Source organism: Suncus etruscus, chromosome 5 (genome assembly GCF_024139225.1).
Source record: "Suncus etruscus isolate mSunEtr1 chromosome 5, mSunEtr1.pri.cur, whole genome shotgun sequence".
NCBI lineage: Eukaryota > Metazoa > Chordata > Mammalia > Eulipotyphla > Soricidae > Suncus > Suncus etruscus.
This window is the reverse complement of record NC_064852.1, coordinates 49072012-49094424: the sequence shown is the minus strand read 5'-3', so window position 1 is coordinate 49094424 and position 22413 is coordinate 49072012. Positions and strand designations below refer to the sequence as shown.

The 22413-nt window shown below is 38.0% G+C and overlaps 1 protein-coding gene across 2 annotated transcripts in view; it reads right to left on the bottom strand.

Annotated features, from left to right (window-relative positions):
* RIF1 (replication timing regulatory factor 1) overlaps nt 1–22413 on the bottom strand; it is a 62475-nt gene that overhangs the window by 26746 nt on the left and 13316 nt on the right. For both annotated transcript variants that reach the window (XM_049773053.1, XM_049773054.1), the window contains exons 8-16: nt 21343–21481; nt 13333–13484; nt 8375–8489; nt 4842–5015; nt 4397–4507; nt 2965–3027; nt 2662–2762; nt 1046–1132; nt 209–279 (exon numbers count right to left, since the gene is read on the bottom strand). In XM_049773053.1, the coding sequence (XP_049629010.1) occupies nt 209–279; nt 1046–1132; nt 2662–2762; nt 2965–3027; nt 4397–4507; nt 4842–5015; nt 8375–8489; nt 13333–13484; nt 21343–21481 (1013 nt within the window). The remainder of the gene's footprint in view (nt 1–208; nt 280–1045; nt 1133–2661; nt 2763–2964; nt 3028–4396; nt 4508–4841; nt 5016–8374; nt 8490–13332; nt 13485–21342; nt 21482–22413) is intronic.

Below are 22413 nucleotides of genomic sequence, written 5' to 3'. Positions count from 1 at the left end.
ATCCAGATCTTATTACTTATTTATGAGTTAATAAATTTATGAAAATATATTAAAAACTCAGAATCAGGGCTCAGTAGGTTCAGTACTTATTCCTTTACCTAAACAAAAAAATATTTTACAATATACAATTTTATGATTACTTAAGAGAAAAGATCATTCATTACAAATTAGCCTTGTCAAAACAGAACGAAGTTTCATCTAAAATTACCTTTCATCTGTCATACAATATTCCAAAAGATTGTTGAAAATCAACTGAATTAAGAACAAAGCAGGAGTTCCCTAAAAGAAGAATGAGACACTGTAATTACTCTTTTTTATTACAGGATACAAATTTGTTAAACTCATCTTAGGCATGAATTAAATAATAAAATGAATTTCTTAAAATTCAGTTTAAATAAATTTCTAAACTTTTGGGGCTGGAACAATAGCACAGTGGCATTTGCCTTACAGATGGCTGAGCTGGGAATGACTTGACCTGACTTCGATCACAGGCAACCCATATGGTCCCTTGAGCCTTGCCAAAAGCAATTACTGAGCACAGAGCCATGATTAACCCAAGCATGGCCAGGTGTGACCGGTGTGACCCAAAAATTCAGAAAAAAAAATCCAAACATCTAGTAGAAGTTTGGGAATTCTGTCATCACTTAAATGACAAAAAGGAGAGCATATGTATTTCTATAAACTAAAGAAAAAAACAAGTTTCTTACATTTTACTTTCATAACTCACCTTTCATTTACATGAGGCAAGTTAAAAACGGTGAGTCAACATCAAAAGTACAGTGACTTAAAACTAGTCAGCACAAAAACATTTTAGCATAAACCAGTTTGCTTATACTCAAAATTAATAGCTCCGTTATTGTATTAACAATACAACATACATTTGACGTGCAGTTTAACCCAAGAAAATAGTTTCACTTATCTATTCCTATCAGCATATCCAAATCCAACTCACAAATTTACAATTTATATTTCACTATTTTAAAAATGAGAAATACCCTGGAACTTTATAAAAATTTTTAAGCATCATTACGTTCAAGATACTTGCATTAAGAATATCCATATTAGCAACCTGATAAGCTGGTGAACCTAATACTTTCTGTGGAAGTCCTTTAATTGTAATTTCCATGAGGACCTAAGAAAGGATAGTATAAATTAGTCATAAAAATTATACTTGGTAAAGTTCTAGACCTCAACCATAATTAAATATTATAAATAACATTTATTGAATAGTACTAGTTCAGAAAGTTTATTAATATATATACTTTTATATTCATAAATAGGGCCTAGAAAGAAAATAAAAGGTGTAAGGACTTTGCCATGCATGCAATGCAACGCTACCAAGCTTAGCACATGTGGTTCCAAGCACTACCAGGGAACAACCAACAACAGCCCTGAATTTGGTCCCAAAACAAACCTAAACAACTAATGTCTCCAGTGGACCAGAAATAGTATAGGAGCAAATGCATATTTGTCTTACATGAAGGTGCAAAGCCACCAGGTTTAAATACCTGGAATACATATAGCCTAATTACAGCAAAGAATAACTCTTGAGGATCAGTTTTAGCCCAAATGTGTACCCTGCCCTTCTCCAAAATAACCAAAAATAAATAAATAAATAACCAAAACCAAATTCAAATACAGAGAAATATTCAGGGCTGAAGTGATAATATAGAAGGCAAGGTATTTGCCCTGCATATAGCTGACCAGCAGGTTCAATCCTCAAGCATCCTATATGGTCTTCCCTATGTAGTGACAGGAGAAATTTGAGTGCACAGCCAGGAGCAACCCCTGAGCATCACCAGGTGTGGCCCCCAAAAATACACAAATTTTTAAAAACTATAAAAACAGTAACAATAGAAGAGCCATTTTTACAAGTCCAAACTGCTGGTAAATATTTGATATAAAAATGTTCTCTAGGGGCCAAAGTGATAGTACAGCAGGAAGGGCATTTGCCTTGCATGCGGGCAACTCAATCCCTGGCATTCTATATGGTCTCCCAGGAGTGACACTTAATTCCAGATCCAGGAGTAACTCTTGAGTCCTGGAAGGTGAGTCTCCAAAACAAAACAAACTGGTATGACATGAACTAAAAAAAAACTAAAAGGAAGTGATATGCATTAATACCCTCCAGAAATAGTACATAGAATTTGTAAAAGGAAGAGAAATAAGGGTACCCCTAGAGGAAAGGCTGCGGGTGGAGTTGGACCTTGGGGTAACTGCGGAAAAGGACACTGATGAATTGAGTGTTCAAGCATTGTATAACTGAAAACTCCCAACTATCAACTGTTTAATGCTGTATCTCAGGATAGTTCTCAGGGGGCCTGAGTAGCATAATACAGCTTACAGGAAAATGCCCTGCAGAGAATTAACCTGAGTTCTAACTAAGATCCATAATATCCCCCAGAAGCCTACAAGCTACAAGCAAGAGTGATCCCTGAGTACTAGTGGGTGTGGCCCATAAAAAAATAAAATAAAAATTGTTCTATGAGAGGTCCAGGTTCAATCCCTAACTGCATGGTCCCTGAACAGAGATAGAATTAACCTGAGTCCTACTGGGTATTGTCATAAAACAAATAAAATAAAAAGTTGTCAATTCAAGATGATGCAAATCTTTAGTACAGATTCTACTTCAGAATATATTTCTTAAAGTACTATACTTACCAATGTTTTAGATACAGGAATTACTTCTGACTTCACTATGCTTTCCAAAGATTTCAATAAGAGGGTCAAAACTTCAGAACCTGGTCTCTCTCTCTTGTTACCTATCCAAAGAAAAAGAGGTGAGGCATAGGTGATCTAAACATTTGGAATGAAATTTAATAAACAGATACTTATACACATACAACTTTTTTTTATTACAAATTTAATAATGAGCTTTGTTCAAGGTGATTTTTAAAATTCAATATACAAGAGCCAACTATTCACTAAACGTTTAAAAATCATCTCATCAGTTGAAATGCTTACCTGATTCAATAACGGACTTAACCAAATTAATTAGTTCCTTCCAAATTGCATTGATTATTACATCTGCCAAAGAGTGAAAAAGCATAAGTATTTAAGAATGAAATATATATGGGCACAAGACTCCCCACTTACTGTTAATGTAAGAATGAAATATATGGGGCCGGAGAGATAGCATGGAGGTAAGGCGTTTGCCTCTCATGCAGGAGGTCATCGGTTCGAATCCCGGCGTCCCATATATGGTCCTCCCGTGCCTGCCAGGAGCAATTTCTGAGCCTGGAGCCAGGAATAACCCCTGAGCACTGCCGGGTGTGACCCAAAAACCACAAAAAAAAAAAAAAAAAAAAAAAAAAAAAAAAAAAAAAAAAAAAAAAACAAAGAATGAAATATATATGGGCACAAGACTCCCCACTTACTGTTAATGTAAAGCAAACAATTTACAATGGAATCTTACAGTATTAAACTTTATAATATAGTAACAACACTATCCTTTCTTAAAAAAAAAGATATATATGAAATGAGGGATAGTTTTTCCAAACCACTTTAAACACAGTAACACAGATCATGTAATGAAGGTTTTTTTCCTATATTCTCATCATTTTTACCTCCTATTCTTTTGAGACAAATAAAAAAAAAAATCAGTGTTTAGGAAGGCTACTTGAAATAAAATTTTTGGTCAGTTACAGAGAAAACCAAGTTTTAAATATTTTACCTCTCTTTCCAGGCTCAGGTATAAATGTTGAGTAGAGAGCCTTACTCTGAATCACAACTCTACAACTTAACTATATATGTGATTTTAAATTATTTCTGCAACAACAAAACCCAAAACCATCTCTACAAAATGACCCAAGGCTACAATGAGAACAGCACAAATAACATTAGCCCTTCTTAAATCACAGGGATACCTTCTTCTGTTAGCAGTGACTCTTGCATATATGCTGATTTCTTCCCATATGCACTCAGCAAAATATGCATCACATTTATAATGTTAGTATAATAAAGGATTAAGTTTAAAACTACAAAAAGTAGTATACTAAAGCTATTAGAGGAGTGTGCTACTTCTTAAATTTTGTTTTGTTTTGTTTTTGGGTCACATCCAGCAGTGCTCAGCGGTTATTCCTGGCTCTACACTCAGAAATCACTCCTAGCAGGCTTGGGGGAACATATGGGATGCCGAGATTCAAACCAGCGTCCTTCTGCAATGCAAGTGAAACACCTTACCTCCATACTATCTCTCTGGCCCACTTCTTAAATTTCTTACTAAACATATTTTGAAAAAGTACTAAAAACACAGTATGTGAAAATGGGTAAAAAGAATGACTACTGTGTACATAAAATTCTTGCAGAATAACCTCACTCATATTCCTCAAATATATACTGTTTCCTCTTAAATGTAGGTTTCAATTAACAAAAATATTAACTTTAAAATATTTACCAGAAGCATCTTTTCCAACTGTAACAAAGCTATCATTAACAGCAGAGATAAGTGTACTTGCATGTTTAGAAAAAAAAGAGCTGCTGCTGATTAAAGGATGTTCTAGGGGCTCTAAGAGAAAAGAAAAAAGACAATTATTCAAAAAAAAATTTTTAAAGTATGTTCTCACCTTAACAATACACAAATTTATGAAGGGAAAATATTAAAGACGGTAAATTGATAAGTTTCCTATAAAAATATTATCAACTCAATTATACAATACTTTATATCTAAAAAAAATTCCCCAAATTTACTATATTTACATATATAATATATACATATATTAACATATCGTATATGCATTTATATTACACATTTACTATATACATAAACATGAATATGTACATATGCATATATGAATATATATGAACTGTTTTAATACTGAACTTTTAAAATAATAACATACCTAAGCTCAGTACAAGTTTGTTCTTCTTAGCAAAGTTTAAAACTTCAGGACCCAACAAAAAATGAAGCAACATTTCAAGACCCAAAAGTTGAATGGATGGAATTGTAGCCATTCCACCAAAACTTGAACTGAGGTTAATTTGGGTAGTTCCAGGGGATCCAAACGGGGAAGCACCTTCAATTTAAAAAAAGACAAAGAAATGTTAAATTAGCTACTCTAAAGAATACATTTGTTAACTACATTTCAATCAATATGCCTTTAAAAAGTTTGTTTTCAAGTGAAAGTTGAAAGTGGTTGTGTTCTCAATCGTAATAGGTCACTGGCATATTATTTAAATGAAGGTAAAAACTCTTGGGCATTAGTCCTAACCCTGAAGTATTAATATGCAAGCACGACAGAATTTTAAACATAGAATTTTGACTCAAAACTAAAGAAAACAGTATATAGAAAATTTTATTTCCCTAATATACATATAAAATCCTTATCTCTTAGAAAACCATATCATTCCCAACAATTCAATTATAACAGTAAACAATATATGTGGAAAATAAGTAAAATATATAATAAAGGTAAAATTCTAAGTGTTTCACTTTACATAAAAACAGTCTTTTTTCAAGAATTAATTCAAGAAGTAATTCTTGAATGCAAAGCCAGGAGTAACCACGAGCATCACTGGGTGTGGCCCAAAAGCAAAACAATAAAAGCAAACCCACAATTAATTTACTTTAAATAAGGGTGCCCTTGTAGTCAATAAGGTAAAATATGTGACAGGTCCTCTACTCTAAGGGGGAAAAAAGTTACCTTTCTACAACTATGACATTCATTTTCTAGAACTCAAAGGTAATTATTAGTTTGCTCTTGTTTTAAGCTTTTAGAGGCCTGGAGACTAAAATGAGAAACAATGAATAGTGACAGTTTCTGGGATATTTTCTTCTAACAGACTATTAGTAATTTCTAAAAGGAACAATTATTATCCCTAAAATGGAAATCTGCCCATTTTCAGCCTCAGCAGATATAATTAAAGCAAGTGATTAAGATACCAGGTGTGGACTGCAAACTGCTACCAAAGCTTGAAAACTCCAATTGGGAACTCACTGGGTTTTCCCCACTCCCAGGCCAGCTGCGAAGATTAGCCTAGGGTGGGTCTTGAGCTCTGGTCCTTGGGGCCTGGGAGGGCTTTCCTCCCTTCCTGGGGCAGGATTTTCAGCCGGCACGGGCTGGCTCCTGGCAGACCTCCGTATGTGCCAGGGGCCACTTGGCCCGGCCTAGGGTAGGGGGGCCCGGACCTGGGTCACCCGACCCCCCTCTCCCCCTTTCCTCCGGATCTCCAGGTGGGTTTCTGGGAGGACCTGATGGGGCACCCTGGGTTTTCCCCACTCCCAGGCCAGCTGCGGAGATTGGCCTAGGGTGGGGCTTGAGCTCCTGAGATTGGCTTGGGGGATGGTGTTTGATCTGTGGGGTGGCAGATAGTTGTTCAGTTATACTCAAGCTATCACTGGCAATTTTATACTAGTCTACATGATGCAAACCGCGCGGGGGCGCTAGCCCCCGCGCGAACGTATTCTCCTCCCAACCATCAGTACCCCCGATTTACCCTTCTTAACTTCAATAATACACAGTTCTAATCTCAGACCAAAGACATACAGTGGATCTAACAATCCCAGAACTATTTAGAAGGACATAAATTGCACACATATATCTTTTGAATATTTTATGTATATTTTCTTTAACGGCTGTAACTCTCTCTATATTCTTCTACCATGGTGTTTCTATCCACTTTTCATCTTTTCTTTTCTTTGTAAGCTGTTCAATAAGGATTGTTGGTGGAACTGTCCCTCAGTTTAGTGCCTATGATTGAACTATGTCATGGAAATTGCTGGTCTTGTTCCTATTGCCTCCAGATGCACCAATAACGCTTCATGGCATTGATCCTTCTTTGCATAGACACATTAAAATAGGAAAACACTATACCTACAGATAAGTTCTTATCTAATAAATCTCAGTACAATGTACCTTACACCCTGAACATTGATATAATGCCCTGGCACAGGCCTCAGAAGAATGGGCATCCTCCATTCACGCCAGAACCAGGCAAGCTATCTACGAAACATCCAAGGTCTTTTATAGCAACAGCTGGAAGCAGTCCTCTACCAGGAAAGACACTACCAAGGGTCTGACATAGACCTCCTAAAAAGAGACTTCCGTTTACACTGAGAAGAAGAGGAAGCAGTCCTCTACCAGGAAAGACACTACCAAGGGTCTGACATCGACCTCCTAAAAAGAGACTTCCGTTTACACTGAGAAGAGGAAGCAGTCCTCTACCAGGAAAGACACTACCAAGGGTCTGACATCGACCTCCTAAAAAGAGACTTCCGTTTACACTGAGAAGACTTGACAACAACAATGACCTGCTCTACAGGACATGGTTCTCTCTAGTGCCCCTTAAGTGTGAGGTGAAACGAGAGGATGCTCTGCACCATCCTGACTGCAATATGGGATATGCAGACTCCAGGACCTTTAATACAGAAACATGATACCAACAACAGAGACTATGTGAGGAATGAAGGTGTATTGCCACTACAGACAATGACTTGAATTGGACAAAACTAGTTTGCCTGGAGCCTAGAGTCAGTCCTGTGCCGGGAAACTTCAGGGGTAGGGTCTCCTTGTATTTAGACCATAATTTTTCTTTCCATGTCCCTTATATTTTGGTGGGCCTATGCAAACAAATGCCACTCTAACACCATTTTTTACTATTTTCCCTTGACTCCAATCCTTAAGAAAAACAACCCACTAAAACTTTTGAGGTTAACTTAAACTAGTAAGCATGTGCATGGAACTAGAGAAATGTACTTTGCCCTCAATGTTTAAGGAGTTACATAAGTCTAATCTCTTTGGATTATATTGTGTGCTGCTAAGAAATAGTATGTAATACAACTGGGAATTTGAGGGACAAATTAATTGTATTGTACATGGGTTCAGTTTTGTTTTTCTTAATTTTCTTTGGTTGAAAGATCAAGGCTGGGATATCATCGTTGGGACTACCGAGAATTCTGCTTATGGGTGATTGGGCTTCCACTGTAACTTTACCATGTCCTCTTTCTTTGCATCTTTGTTGTCATAATTAAAATTAATTAAAAAAAAAGAGAAAAAAAAGACAAAGAAAAATAACTAAGTTTCAAACTATCCTAATAATGAGAATGTATGAGGGAAATAGAAAGCCTGTCTAGAGTACAGGCGGGGGTTAGGTGGGGAGGAGGGAGATTTGGGACATTGGTGATGGGAATGTTGCACTGGTGATGGGTGGTGTTCTTTACATGACTGAAACCCAAACACAATCATGTATGTAATAAATTTGTTTAAATAAAAAAAAAAAGATTGGTTAAAAAAAAAAAAGTCTTTTTTTTTTTTTTTTTTTTATAAAAGAACTCCAGTCTTGCTCCTCTGTACTGTATGAGAATCTGAAGAACCAAACCAAACCAAAACGAAAGAAAATAGAAAGAGTGTGAGGAGAGAGAGGATCTATCTCTTACCTTTGTGTGCAGGAGATAGTGGATTCAAAGCTGGGGAAGAAGCTATTCTAGATGAATTACCATGAGGTGAAGTAGAATCATTGCTTATTGTGCTCTGTATTAGAGGCACACAAACCTATTAAAGTAAAAAAAAACTGCATATGTAAACTGTTTTGACTGACATATTTTTTTAAGAAGTCTTACACACTTAAAATTTATTTGGGATTATGAGCCCAAATTTCTATAACCAAATTCTTGAGATGTTCAAATTGTATTGGCTCTTGTGATACAGAGGCAAAAACCTGAAATTTGGAAAAGTCATAAAGTATACACGAACTGCTAATGTTCGTCAAAATGCTCAATTTTGTAGGCCGAAGAGACAGTACAGCAAGCAAATAAGGTGCTTGCTTTGCATGTGGCTGATCTGGTTCCCTAGAGCACTATCAATGAATCCTGAGTACAGCTAGGACAGTGCACACACCTTGAGCATTTGTTGAGTATGCCCCACCCCCCCCCAAAAAAAAATTCATCTAGATGCCAGATGAATAAATATATGTAAGTAATACTCTTTGAATTTTTGGTACTTTAATCTCATCAGGTTTGAAAGAAATTTCAAGAAGATTGCTCACTTCTAAGATCATTCCAATGAAAGAATCAAAGAGCTAGATATTATTAGCCCATGAAGACCTGGTGATGGCAAAATATAGAAAATATCTGATGAGAGGTGTGGAAAAGAAGCACAAATGACTGGAGGAGCTCGGGCTTTGCATGATGTACAAGGCTAAACACAATGGCATGGTCTTCTGAGCTGGTTGTGGCCCCAATTTTTTTTTAACTGATAACCAATACTATCAAAATTCAGATAAAATTAATTCATGATCTGAAACTTACAAGGCTTTGAAAAGAATTTGGGAATAGAGTGATAGCACAGCGGTAGGATGTTTTCCTAGCATGCTACCAACCTGGAATCGATCCCACACATCTCATATGGTCCCCTGAGCCAGCCAGGAGCAATTTCTAAGGGCTGAACCAGAAGTAATTCCTGAGCACTGCTGGGTGTGACCCAAAACTAAAAGTCTTAAAAAAAAAAAGTGGGGGGTGGTGCAATAGCACAGGCACAGCAATAGTTAAGTGTTTGACTTGCATGCAACCAACCTGGATTTGATCCCCTACATCCCTACTCTTGCCCGACTACTTCAAGTCCCATACATCTCATCACAAAAGGACAGTAGGATTCTACTGTTTGTAACATTTTTATCCAATCCCAACTGATGTGCACTTGGATGGTATCTGGATATTTGACATAATTAGTAAAGTGTCACTTATTTTTGCTTTAGTCCCATTTGTTCTTTTTTATTTAAAAGTTGATTTGCTTACTCTCTTGCTTTAATTTCCCTGCAAAAGGAGCTGAGTCTCCAAATATAACAAAACTAGATTAAGGTGTGACTTTGTTACCTGTGTACCCCCACCCCTATGACATTTTATGACTTTAGATTGTTAGATAAGTCACTAACAAATTCAATTTACTTCAGGTGTAAGTAATGATCAAATTTCATGGTTTACATATTTGGTTTCACCAACAATATTTAAAATGGCTTTTCTTTCTTCATAATATGCTCTTTGTTCCTTTCTTGATATTAACTGTTCTTATTATTTGTGGGCTTATTTCCTAGATCTTCATATCATCCTACTGATCTTCATGCTTTTGTTCCAGTATGACAAATATTGTTCATTTTTATCAAAAGGAAATGCGACACTTGCAGTTTTCCCCTTTTCAGGACTGTATTCAAACTTTAGTTTTCATAATTTTATTTTAAAAAAAATTTAGGGCAGAGCGATAGCACAGCAGGGAGGACATTTGCCTTGACATGGCTGACCCAGATTTGATCCCTGGCATCCCATATGATTCCCTGGAGCCTATCAGGAGTTAACTCCTAAGTACTACTTCATGTGGCCCAAAACGTAAAAAAAATTTTTTTTTTCTTTAAACTTTTGAATACAAGTAAACACAATGCTTAGGAATTATTCATGGCAGTCCTCAGGGAATCATATGGGATCAAATCTGGGTCCTCCACATGTAAGGCAAGCACTCTACCCACTCCAGCCCTTCTACACATACTTCAGAAATGTTTATTTTCTCAAATAAAAAAATGCCTGAGGACCAGAGAGATAGCATGGAGGTAGGGCACTTGCTTGCTTGCAGAAGGACGGTGGTTCGAATCCTGGCATCCCATTTGGTCCCTGAGCCTGCCAGGAGCAATTTCTGAGCATAGAGTCAGGAATAACCCCTGAGCGCTGCTGGGTATGACCCAAAAACAAAAAAATAATAAACAAATAAAACAAGACAAAATGCTTGAGAGTAATACAGGTAGGTAAAGCACTTGCCTTGCACATGGCAGCTGCTGGTTCAAGCCCTAGGCACCAGTTATGCTTCCCTGAGTGCTGCCAGGAGGAATTCTTGAGCAGAGTAAGGAGTGACTAAGAACATCTTTACCACTACCATGAATGGTCCTGAACACCACCAAAAGAGATTTCCAAGGAACAGAGGCAGAAATAGCACTCCAAATATTGCCTCATAGAAAACAAAACGTCACTGAGGAGTCAGAGAGACAATTCCGTGTTGGGCCTGACTATCAACACAACAGTCCCTCAAGCACAACCCAGAGCACTGAAATGTGAGCAGTCAAGAGTACTGCTAGGTGCAGCCTCCAAGTTTTCAAAGGTTAAGTGCCATTGAGGTTTAGCAGAAATTGCATTCAATATATAGAAAACGCAATAAATAGTAAGAACATTCTAATGATATGTTTCTTCCAATCCATGGATGAGGTTATCCTTTCTACAGTTTAGTTTTGGTTTGTTTTTTTTTGGGCGACAAAGCAATTTTCAGGAGTTACTCCTGGCTCTTCAGTTAGGAATTACTCTACATGAAACTTGGAAGAATCACAGGGCTACTAGGGACCAAATCCAGATTGGATTCGTGCAAGTGAATTCTACCCACTGTACTATCTTTCTCGTTAGTATGATCTTATTGTCTTCAATATAATTTCTTCTTTTAGCTCTTTTGTTAAGAATACTCACAAGTAATGTTATTTCTAACAAAACTGTGTATAATGATTTCTTCTTTCCACTGATTTTTTTTTTGCCTTTGGACATGCAATAGTCACTTTTTGCATGATTTTAAACTTCAAGCAGTCATACAGACTAGGCTTCAGAATCAAAAATAAGATGTAAATTTTAAGATAAGAAATAAAGAAATGGGCCCGGAGAGAGCACAGAGGCGTTTGCCTTACAAACAGCCGATCCAGGACCAAAGGTGGTTGGTTCGAATCCCGGTGTCCCATATGGTCCCCCATGCCTGCCAGGTGCTATTTCTGAGCAGACAGCCAGGAGTAACCCCTGAGCACCGCCGGGTGTGGCCCAAAAACCAAAAAAAAGAAATAAAGAAATAAGATGAAATCTTATCAGAGCCATTTTTACCTGATAACAAAACCCACAAACACAGAAAATAAGAGTAAGATTAGTCCCAAAACGAAAGAGACCAAGTTAAGATTAATCTCAAGTCTAAATGCCAGCCAACTACCTTAATCTACAGAAATCAATAAAGGGCTGGAGCGATAATACAGCAGGTAAGGTGTCTGCCCGGTAGATGACAGATCCTGTTCTATTCTCCATACCACATGTGGTTCCCTAAGCCCCATTTGAAGTGATCATAAAAGGAGTTAAGAGCAAACTCTTGAGTACAGGCAGGTGTCTCTAGGGGTGAGGGAGTCAGAGAGATGCAAAATCCATAATTAACTGTACTTTCAAATATATGACTGAATTAAATACTAGGTGCCTGGAAAAATTGCTGAAAGAATGTTATAGAATATGATAGCTTCTAATACTTAAACAAAACCAAAAATCTCATTTTTATAGTCTTCTGGCCCAAGTATTTGATTTCATTCACATTGTTGGACTAATCACTATAACCTTACTAGATGCACTTTTCTAAAGTTTGCTGTGACTAAGTGAATGTATAAATGTCTACAGTTATCATGATTCCCGGAAAGATACTATAAGAAGAGTATGTCTCTGAACTGACCTATCTTCTTAAACTAATATGAAATGTTTGGGTTAAGAAATTGTTTCTCGGGGCCGGGCGGTGGCGCTGGAGGTAAGGTGCCTGCCTTGCCTGCGCTAGCCTAGGACGGACCGCGGTTCGATCCCCCGGCGTCCCATATGGTCCCCCAAGAAGCCAGGAGCAACTTCTGAGCTCATAGCCAGGAGTAACCCCTGAGCGTCACAGGGTGTGGCCCAAAAACCACAAAAAAAAAAAAAAAAAAAAAAAAAAGAAATTGTTTCTCGGCTGGTCTGAGTGCAATGGTATTTACAATTAATTGATCACAGCCAGTTACAGATTTCTTTGTTCCTTCTCCACTCCCACTGCTTCACTTGACTAGCCTTAAAAAACAAATTATTTCTCTGAAAAATTAACTTTAAAAACAAGACAACCTGATTCAACCCTAAGTTACCTCAGTCATTGGTTTCTATGTAACAATTTCTCAATTTTCTTTTTTTGGTTTTTGGGTCACACCCGGCAACACTCAGGGGACCATATGGGATGCCAGGATTTGAACCACCGTCCTTCTGTATGCAAGGCAAACACCCTCCATGCTATCTCTCTGGCCTTTTTTTTTTTTAATTCTCAATTTTCTAATATCTTATTTCTCAATACTCTAAATCCTAAAACATACTATTCTAATATCTAAAATAGCTGAAAGTGCTGGAGCACATAATTTGCAGTTGTATAACTAGATTTAATTGACAGTACTTCATGGTCCCACTAGCACCATCGGTCAATAAAACATTTAAAAGAATCCTTTATAATACTAATACTGATCTGTGTACATGGCAAAGAAAACAGCTTAGACTGCTAAGAATGTAAGGACACATTTAAAAAATACAAATTAGTATCAACACTTGTATAAAAGTATTATTACCTGTTCAAAGTTAGCTGGAAGATGAGGTCCCAGTCTTATCAATAAATACCACCAGACTTCTAGTTTTGTTAGTGCTAGAGCTTCTGTTCTCACATGAATTGAACTCAAAGGTTGCATCAACAGCTTCAGTCTTTTTGCACTACATAGTATTTCTTAAAATAAGGAGACATTTAAGAAAGTATAAATTTTAAGAATGTTTATCAAGTGAGCCTAAACAGTAACACAGAAGGCTCAACTAGCACCAACAGACCAGTAAATTCTTAGGCACCAACTGTAATAACACCATGAAGAAATCTAACAGTCATTTCAAATTGAACTGTGTTGATCTCAGTTTTGATAGAACCATTTGCCTTTGTGTTGTAACAAGAAATATGAAGTAAACTTGTTTGTGCCTGCATGGAAGCAGACTATAATGGTGAGTGAGAGATTGTCAACACTGGTGAAAGAAAGGTCACACTGTTGTGAGACTGGTGTTTGAATATTTAATGCTTGAAGCTACTATTTTATGAACAATTCGGTAAATCAATGTTATAATAAAAATTAGAAAAAAAAGAATTGCCCTCTTATGAACAAATTGGTGGTATTAAATAGCAAAAAAAAAAAAGTAATAGTCTGAGTCTTATTAACACAGCAAGAGCACATTAAAAAAAACAACCACCTTTTTTGGGGGGGTTTCTGATGGGCCACACCTCAAAGGTAGTTCAATGACATGTTTGGCATGTGTTTTTTGTAAGCCTTCTTTCCAGCTATTAGAAGAAAGTTCTTTTGCTTAAAATTTTTTTCAGCAGGAGTAACCCCTGAGCACAACAGGGTGTGGCCCATCAGAACCCCCCCCCCCCCAAAAAAGGTTGTTTAATGACTTAGAAAAAGCTCAGAACATGGACTCAATTAATCCCTGGGTTCACACATTCACTGAAGTAATCCGTTCCACGGGTCTAGAAAACATTAATTTTTTTCCTAAATCACAAACTATTCCCATATCAGTTCTATTTTTTTTAAAAACACCCTAGGATATGATGATTAGCTTTAAAAGTATCAATGCTTTTATCAATACAGTACTAAGGGCATCTTTCTATAAAGAACAGCTGACAATGTCTACATTATTTTTGGTTATTATAACTGAAGCAAAGGATATAGAGAATCCTGAGCGTAAGAGCCAAGAATAACCCCCAGAGCACTGCTGGGTACGGCACCAAAACAAACCCCCCAAAAAAGGGGAAAAAGGAATTTAATATTTTGATAATTATATTATAAATCATATATTTATTATAAATTAGCTATAAATGTACATAAATTCATATAAATTATAATATAAATATAAATTTTATAATTGAATAAAGCTATAATGGCAAATGTATAATTCAGACCTTATTCAATGATAACACAAAGCCCTTACAAAAGGTTTCCTACTATCCTCACTAGTATTTATTATTAGAAGTCACAGAGAAATCAAAGAAAAAAGGATCTGCATTGGAAAAGAAATTCTAAAAGTCACTATTAGGGCATGTTGTTCACCGAAGCCTGAGCCAATAACCCAGCTCTATGGTAAAGAATGGACTTCTGCCCATCCACAGGGTTTCGTAAAAACACACCCTTAAGTGTGTTCTCTCAAGATGACCAAAGCCTACCTGGCCACAAGATATCTCTCACACACATAAACCACCCTTAACCTCCCTGGCAGGGGATAAGATGGACTGATTTAGGTAAGAAGCACCTTGAGACTATAAAAGGAGACATGGTAAGGCAACAGAACCTTACCATGCCTGTTGGGTGAAGACTGTAATTCTATCAGTACAAATCCCCTATTATAACCTCAGAAATGAGAGTTCAAAGTAGAAATGCTTAGGATGCTCTATGAGTTCAAAGAAACAATGGCGCATAATGCCAATAAAACATAGAATGAGGAAAATGCAGGGGCTGGCGAGGTGGCGCTAGAGGTAAGGTGTCTGCCTTGCAAGCGCTAGCCAAGGTAGGACCTCCATTCGATCCCCCGGCGTCCCATATGGTCCCCCCAAGCCAGGGGCAATTTCTGAGTGCTTAGCCAGGAGTAACTCCTGAGCATCAAACGGGTGTGGCCCGAAAAACAAAAACAGAAACAAAAAAAAAAAAAAACAAAAAATATAGAATGAGGAAAATGCAAACAGAAATATCAGAACTTAAAAAACTTGGTAAACAAACAAACAAAAACGCATTGGCAGGCCTTACCAGCAGACTAACAGCTGTTAAGAACAGGATCATTGAGCTCGAAGATTAAGTGGAGAAAACCTTGAGAAAATAATGATGGAAAAAGTCCTCAAATAAACAGAAGATGAAAAAATATCCTCAAAATAAACAGTAGAACTTTGGGATAAGTTCTAAGAAACCTAAGAATGATTGGGATCCCAGAGAGCCAGGAAAAAAACCTCTATGTAGAAGCAATGAAGACATCATTGCTGAGAAGTTCCAGAGCTGAAAAGTATAAAATACCCACACATGGGCCAAAGACTATCAGCTTAAAGAGACCCCAAAGAAACACCCCAAGTTACATCCTAGTCACAATGATGAAAATCATATATACATATATACACATTAAATGTTGAAAACAGCAAGATCAAAAAAAGGGTATTTATTACAAAGAAGCATCCTTAAGAAATACAGCAGATTTGTCAAAAACAATCCTTGAAAAGTGTAGGCGGTGGTGGAATCGTGTGAAAAAAACTTTTAAGAAAATGAATGCCTTCACCCAGGTCTGAAGGATGCACAGCTTCAGATTAACAGTATCTCAGGGGCTGGGCGGTAGCACTAGAGGTAAGGTGCCTGCCCTGCCTGCGCTAGCCTTGGACGGACTGCAGTTCGATCCCCTGGCGTCCCATATGGTCCCCCAAGCCAGGAGTGACTTCTGAGCGCATAGCCAGGAGTAAACCCTGAGTGTCACCCTGAGTGTTTTTGGGTGTGGCCCAAAAACCAAAAAAGCAAAACAAACAGTATCTCAGGAACTTTACTGTGTAAAACTAACTTTAAAAAAATCCAGGCCAGTGAGGTGGCACTAGAGGTAAAGTGTCTGCCTTGCAAGCGCTAGCCAAGGAAAGACCTTGGTTAGATCCCCCGGTGTCCCATATGGTCCCCCCAAGCCAGGGGCAATTTCTGAGCACTTAGCCAGGAGTAACCCCTGAGCATCAAATGGGTGTGGCCCGAAAAACCAAAAAAAAAAAAAAAATTGAAGATTTGGGGCCGGAGCAGTGGCGCAACAGTAGAGTTTGCCTTGCACCTGGCTGTCCCAGGACAGACTGCAGTTCGATCCCTGGCATCCCATATGGTTCCCCCCCCCCCACCCCCAAGCCAGGAGCGATTTCTGAGCACATAACCAGGAGTAACCCCTGAACATCACAGGGTGTGGCCCAAAAAACAAAAAAGAAAAAAAAAGAATTGAAGGAGTTTTAAGGCAGGACAAACCACCCAAACACATCAAGAGTCTATAAAAAGATGGCACAAAAGCCCATGATAACCCCTGTATCAATGAACTAAATGTATGGACAAAGTAGCAAAAAGGAAAATTGAATCCAACATTCTGCAGCCTGCAAGAAACATACGTGAATAGTCAGAGCAAATATCTCAAAGTCAAAAATTGGAGAACAATCCTTCAAGCAAGCAACTCCCATAAACAGGCTGAACTGGGAGCTCGAGCACTGTACAGCAGGGAGTTTTTCTTGCATGTACCAACATGGGTTCCATTTCTGGCATCACAAAATCTCCCCCCAACCCCAACCTGCCAGGAGTGATTCCTGAGCAAATATTCAGGAGTTCTCACATATACTCCCGAATCTGAGAACTTCTGTGTGACCCAAAAACAAAAACAAAGTCTTGAGTGGAAGCTGGAGTGATAGCACAACAGGTAGATAGAGCACTTGCCTTGACACAGCAGACCTACGTTTGATTCCCAGCATCCCATATGGTCACCAAACCTTCCCCAGTAACTTCTATAGTAATTTCTGAGCACAGTGCCAGGAGTAACCCAAGGGCCACTGAGTATAGCCCAAAAACCAAATAAAATAAAATATAGGTCACAAAGAAATGGAAACACACCCCAATTCATGAATTAAGAGGATTAACATAATTAAAATAACAATATTCTGGGGCCAGCGAGATAGCAATAAGCATGGAGGTAAGGCGTTTGTCTTTCATGCAGAAGGAGGATGGTTCAAATCCCAGCATCCCATATGGTCCCCCGTGCCTGCCAGGGGCGATTTCTGAGCATAGAGCCAGGAGTAATCCCTGAGTGCTGCCGGGTGTGACCCAAAAACCAAAATAAATAAATAAGTAAATAACAATATTCCCCAAAGCATTGTAAAGATTTAATGCAATCTCTACCAGGATTGCATCCAGGGCGTATTTCAGTTCAGATGGAAAGATATCCCTCCACAAATAGCTAAAACAATCCTTAGACAAGAGGCATCATTTCTCCTAACTTCAAACTATAATACAAAATGGTTTATTAAAAAAATAAAAACAAACAAACAAGTAAATAAATAAATAAATAACAAAACGGGCCCGGAGAGATAGCACATCGGCGTTTGCCTTGCAAGCAGCCAATCCTGGACCAAAGGTGGTTGGTTCAAATCCCAGTGTCCCATATGGTCCCCCGTGCCTGCCAGGAGCTATTTCTGAGCAAGTTACCCCTGAGCATTGCCGGGTGTGGCCCAAACCCCCCCCAAAAAAAAAAAAAAAAAAAAAAGCATAAAACACCTGCATTCCTATATTCACTGCAGCACTATTCACAATAGCCAGAATTGGAAAGCAACCTATGTGTCCAAGAACAAATGAGTAGATAAACAATGGTAAATCTATACAACAGAATGCTATGCAGCTGTTAGGAAAAATGAAGTTGTTAAATTTGCTTATACGTGGATGGATATGCTGAGGAAAATAAATCAGAAAGATAAGGATAAACATAGGGTTTCACTCATTTGTGGAATAAAAAAAAAAAAGACAGTATGGTAATAATACCTAAAGACAGGCCGGAGCAGTGACGTAAGCCGTAAGGCATCTGCCTTGCCTGCCCTAGCCTAGGACTGACCGCAGTTCCATCCCCCGCTGTCCCATATGGTCGCCGAAGCCACCTGCGATTCCTGGGCACATAGCCAGGAGTAACCCTTGAACATCACCAGGTAAGAAGACCCAAAAACAAACAAAAATAATACCTAAAGACAATAGAGATGAGGGCCAGGAAGACTGATCCATGGTAGCTAGCAGCAAAGAACAGAAGAGTCCAATAAGGGTAGAGAAGGACCACTATGACAATGATAGTTGAAAACAATCACTCTGGACAAGAACAGGGTGCTGAAAGGAGATAAAGTGATATATGTGATACCCCATCAGTAACAATAGCAAATCTCTGTCTAAAAGGAAGAAAGGGGGTGGGGATGAGAGAGAGAGAGAGAGACAGGAGAGGGAGAGAGACAGGAGAGGGAGAGAGAGAGAGAGAGAGAGAGAGAGAGAGAGAGAGAGAGAGAGAGAGAGAGAGAGAGAGAGAGAGAGAGAGAGAGAGAGAGAGAGATTGCCAGATAGCAGCAGATATTGAGGACAGCAAGTAAACTGGGGCTTGGTGAAGGGAAAAATATGCACCGAAGGGATGGGTGTTGAACACTGTATAACTGAAGCTCAACCATGAACAACTCTGTATCTCTGTAATGGTGATTCAATTTAAAACATTATTATTGGGGCCGGAGAGATAGCATGGAGGTAGAGTGTTTGCCTTGCATGCAGAAGGACGGTGGTTCGAATCCCCGCATCCCATATGGTCCCCCAAGCCTGCCAGAGTGATTTCTGAGCTTAGAGCCAGGAGGAAACATTGACAGGAACAATCCCTGACCACTGCTAAGTATGCCCCCCCAAAAAAAAACAATTAAGTAAGCCACTATTGGCAAATAAAATACAGTAGACTCCAGAGACTTGAAGAAGCAACAGACCAATAAAAGTGATAGGCTACAAACACAAATCTGCTACATTCTGATACGGAAATAATTAAGGACAAGTATCTATTTATAACTGCCTTATTCACCTATGATTAAACTTTCAAAATGAATCTGTAAAATAAAAATTCTAATATAAAAATATTTAGAGAAAAGTGAAAAAAAATTTAAAAAAGGAAGGGCCATATGCATGGATTGAAAAATGTAACACTCAAACTGATCGTCCTGCCATAAACTGGAGGATTCAAAGCAATCCCTATCAAATCTCAATGACATTCTTCTGGAAATAGAAAAATACTGGAATTAAAAAAAGAAGAAAAATACTAAAATTAAAATAAAATCACAAGTCTGAATTTACAAAGCAGCCCGAAAGAAAAAAAAGGGCAGGAAGCATCACATGTTCTACCTTTAAACTCTACAATAAAGTCCATGTAATCAAATAAATATTATATTACTGAATCAAAACCAGGCATATGAATCAGTGGAACAAAACAGCTCTAGAAATAAATCCAAACATAAACAGGCAAATAAATTCATGACAAGGGGACCAAAAACTAAAAACGGAGAAAGCTTTCTCTTCAAATGTGAGAAAGACAGTGATTAACTTAAAATATAGACTTAAACCTCCCAAATAGAAGTTTAAGATGACAAAAGTATGTTTACCAGCCCTGTACTTCTGGGCATCTATCCAGATCATATTGTGGAAAAACACCAAAAAGGTATCTGCATGCCTATTAGTACTTCACCTGACGTTCTAATTTCCAACAGCCACCCTAGATGCAATCCAATGCAATAGTAGTGACCCCCCACACACACACAATAGTAGTGACCCCCCCCCCACACACACACAGACAATATGAAATACTACTTAACTTTAAGATGAAATTTCACAATTGGACAACATGGATGTTGTTGAGTTAAAGTAAATCAACAAGAGAAAGATAAATACCAGATGATATCACACTTGCAAATGAACAGACAAAAACTAATACTTGAAGTTGCATCCCTCAATTGAAGCTATCAAGGAAAAAAGGTAGAACACACAAAGATAACCAACTCGGGGAGGTTCTAAAGAGACTAGTATAGGAGGTTACTGTATAAACCCTAGCATCCAAATGGTCCCCTAATATATCGAGGAGTGCACCCAAAGCAGAGCTGAGCATGGCCAAAAATCTTGAGGATAGGCAGGTTGTACCTCAGTATAAAATTAAACAATTTCCTTTATTCTTTGGGGGTGGGGAGAGAAGTTGATTGTACTTTTGTGGCTCACAGTCACTTATGGCAGTGCGTAGGTGCCAAGGAACAAACCCAGATCATGCAATAATTATTTAAAATATCTGTAGTAGGACTGGAGCAGTGGCACAAGTGGTAGGGCGTCTGCCTTGCACAAGTTAGCTAGGATGGACCGCAGTTAGATCCCCCGGCATCCCATATAGTCCCCTAAGACAGGAGCAATTTCTGAGCTCATAGACAGTAGTACCCACTGAGCTTCACCAGGTGAAGCTCCACAAAAAAACCTGCAGTAGTTGGGCTGGAGTGATAGTACAGCAAGTGAAAAACTTGCTTTACATGAAGACAGGGATTCCATTTCTGGCGTCCCTTATGGTACCCCGAGCACTACCAAGAGTGATTCCTAAGTGCAGAGCAAGAAGCCATGAACACTGCTGGATGTGGCCCCAAAATAAAACAAAAACATGGGAAGGGTGCATAAGTGTATGAAATCAACATTATTTAGCTCCTGTAATTACACACTATTGGAGGAGGCGCAAGAAAGCAAGCAGAATAGGCAAGGTGTTCTTTTTTGGCATTACTAGAGCAGACTTGAAGTTTGAGCTGGTGAGGTAAATCAAAAGTTCAAATGCTAGAATTTTATTCTTAAATTGAGTTTCAAGTTAATTTCCTGTGTAAGCCTCATACATGCAAGTTGTGAGTTTTAACACTGAGCTATAGATATGATTCTTTTCTAAACTATAAATTCCAGCTAACTAAAAATCACAAAGCTTCAAAAAAAAGTTTGAATTTATCTTAAGGATATATAAAATAATGTTAAAGTATTACTAACCTGGATTTAAAGCAAAATTATCTATTAAACTTTTCCAAGCAATAAAAGCAATTTTTTTAATCATAGGTGTTCCACTTCGAAATCCCAGCTCTTCCAGCTGTAATAAAGAATTAATAAAACTTCCACTTCGATGCAAGGACTAAAATGAAAAAAAAAATTAGTTATTTAAGTGGAGAAAATTTATCAAAATACTTCATTGTTACATAGTTTCAGAAATTTACATTTTAAAAAGTACTAAATTCTAAAATAAACACTAAATTCTATTTGCATTAAAATTCCAAATGGTGAAACAAAATTATCGTCAACAAACCATGTAATACTTAATAAAGACCATTTTAAAAATAAGAAAAATAAGAAATAGGTAAAATTAAGTCCTAAATGTCATTAATACGAATATATTATGTTATATAATATAATATATAGTTATGTATGATAAATAATACAAAGTACAAGATGGACGCAACTAAGTCAATTGTTTCCAAACACCAGCAACTAACAACCTAAAAATAAAAAGAGTAATTCCTTTTACAATCTAAAATAATTACTTAGAGGCCGGTAGAGTGGTGCAAGGGGCAGAGGTGCAAGCAGGAAGGCATCTGCCTTGCCTGCACTAGCCTAGGATGGACCATGGTTCGATCCCCTGGCATCCCTTATGTTCCCCCAAAGCCAGGAGCGATTTCTGAGCGCATAGCCAGGAGTAACCCCTGAGCGTCAATGGGTGTGGCCCAAAGGAAGGCAAGCAAGCAAACAAAAAACAAAACAAGAAACTGAAACTGAAATATTTGGTAGGCAAAATGAAAACTTCACTGAAAAGCCTCTCCAACAGAGTAACAGCAGCTGAGGACCGAATCAGTAACTGGAAGATGAGATACACAACAAACCCACACACAGAAGAGATTGGAAAGTCTTAAGAAGATATTGGAAAAAGTCTTAAAACAAAGGATTAAGGGGCCAGAGCGGTTGTGCAAGTGGTAGGGCATTTGCCTTGCATGCACTAACCTAGGATGAACTGTGGTTTGATCCCTAGGTATCCCATACAGTCCCCCAATCTAGGAGCTATTTCTAAGCACA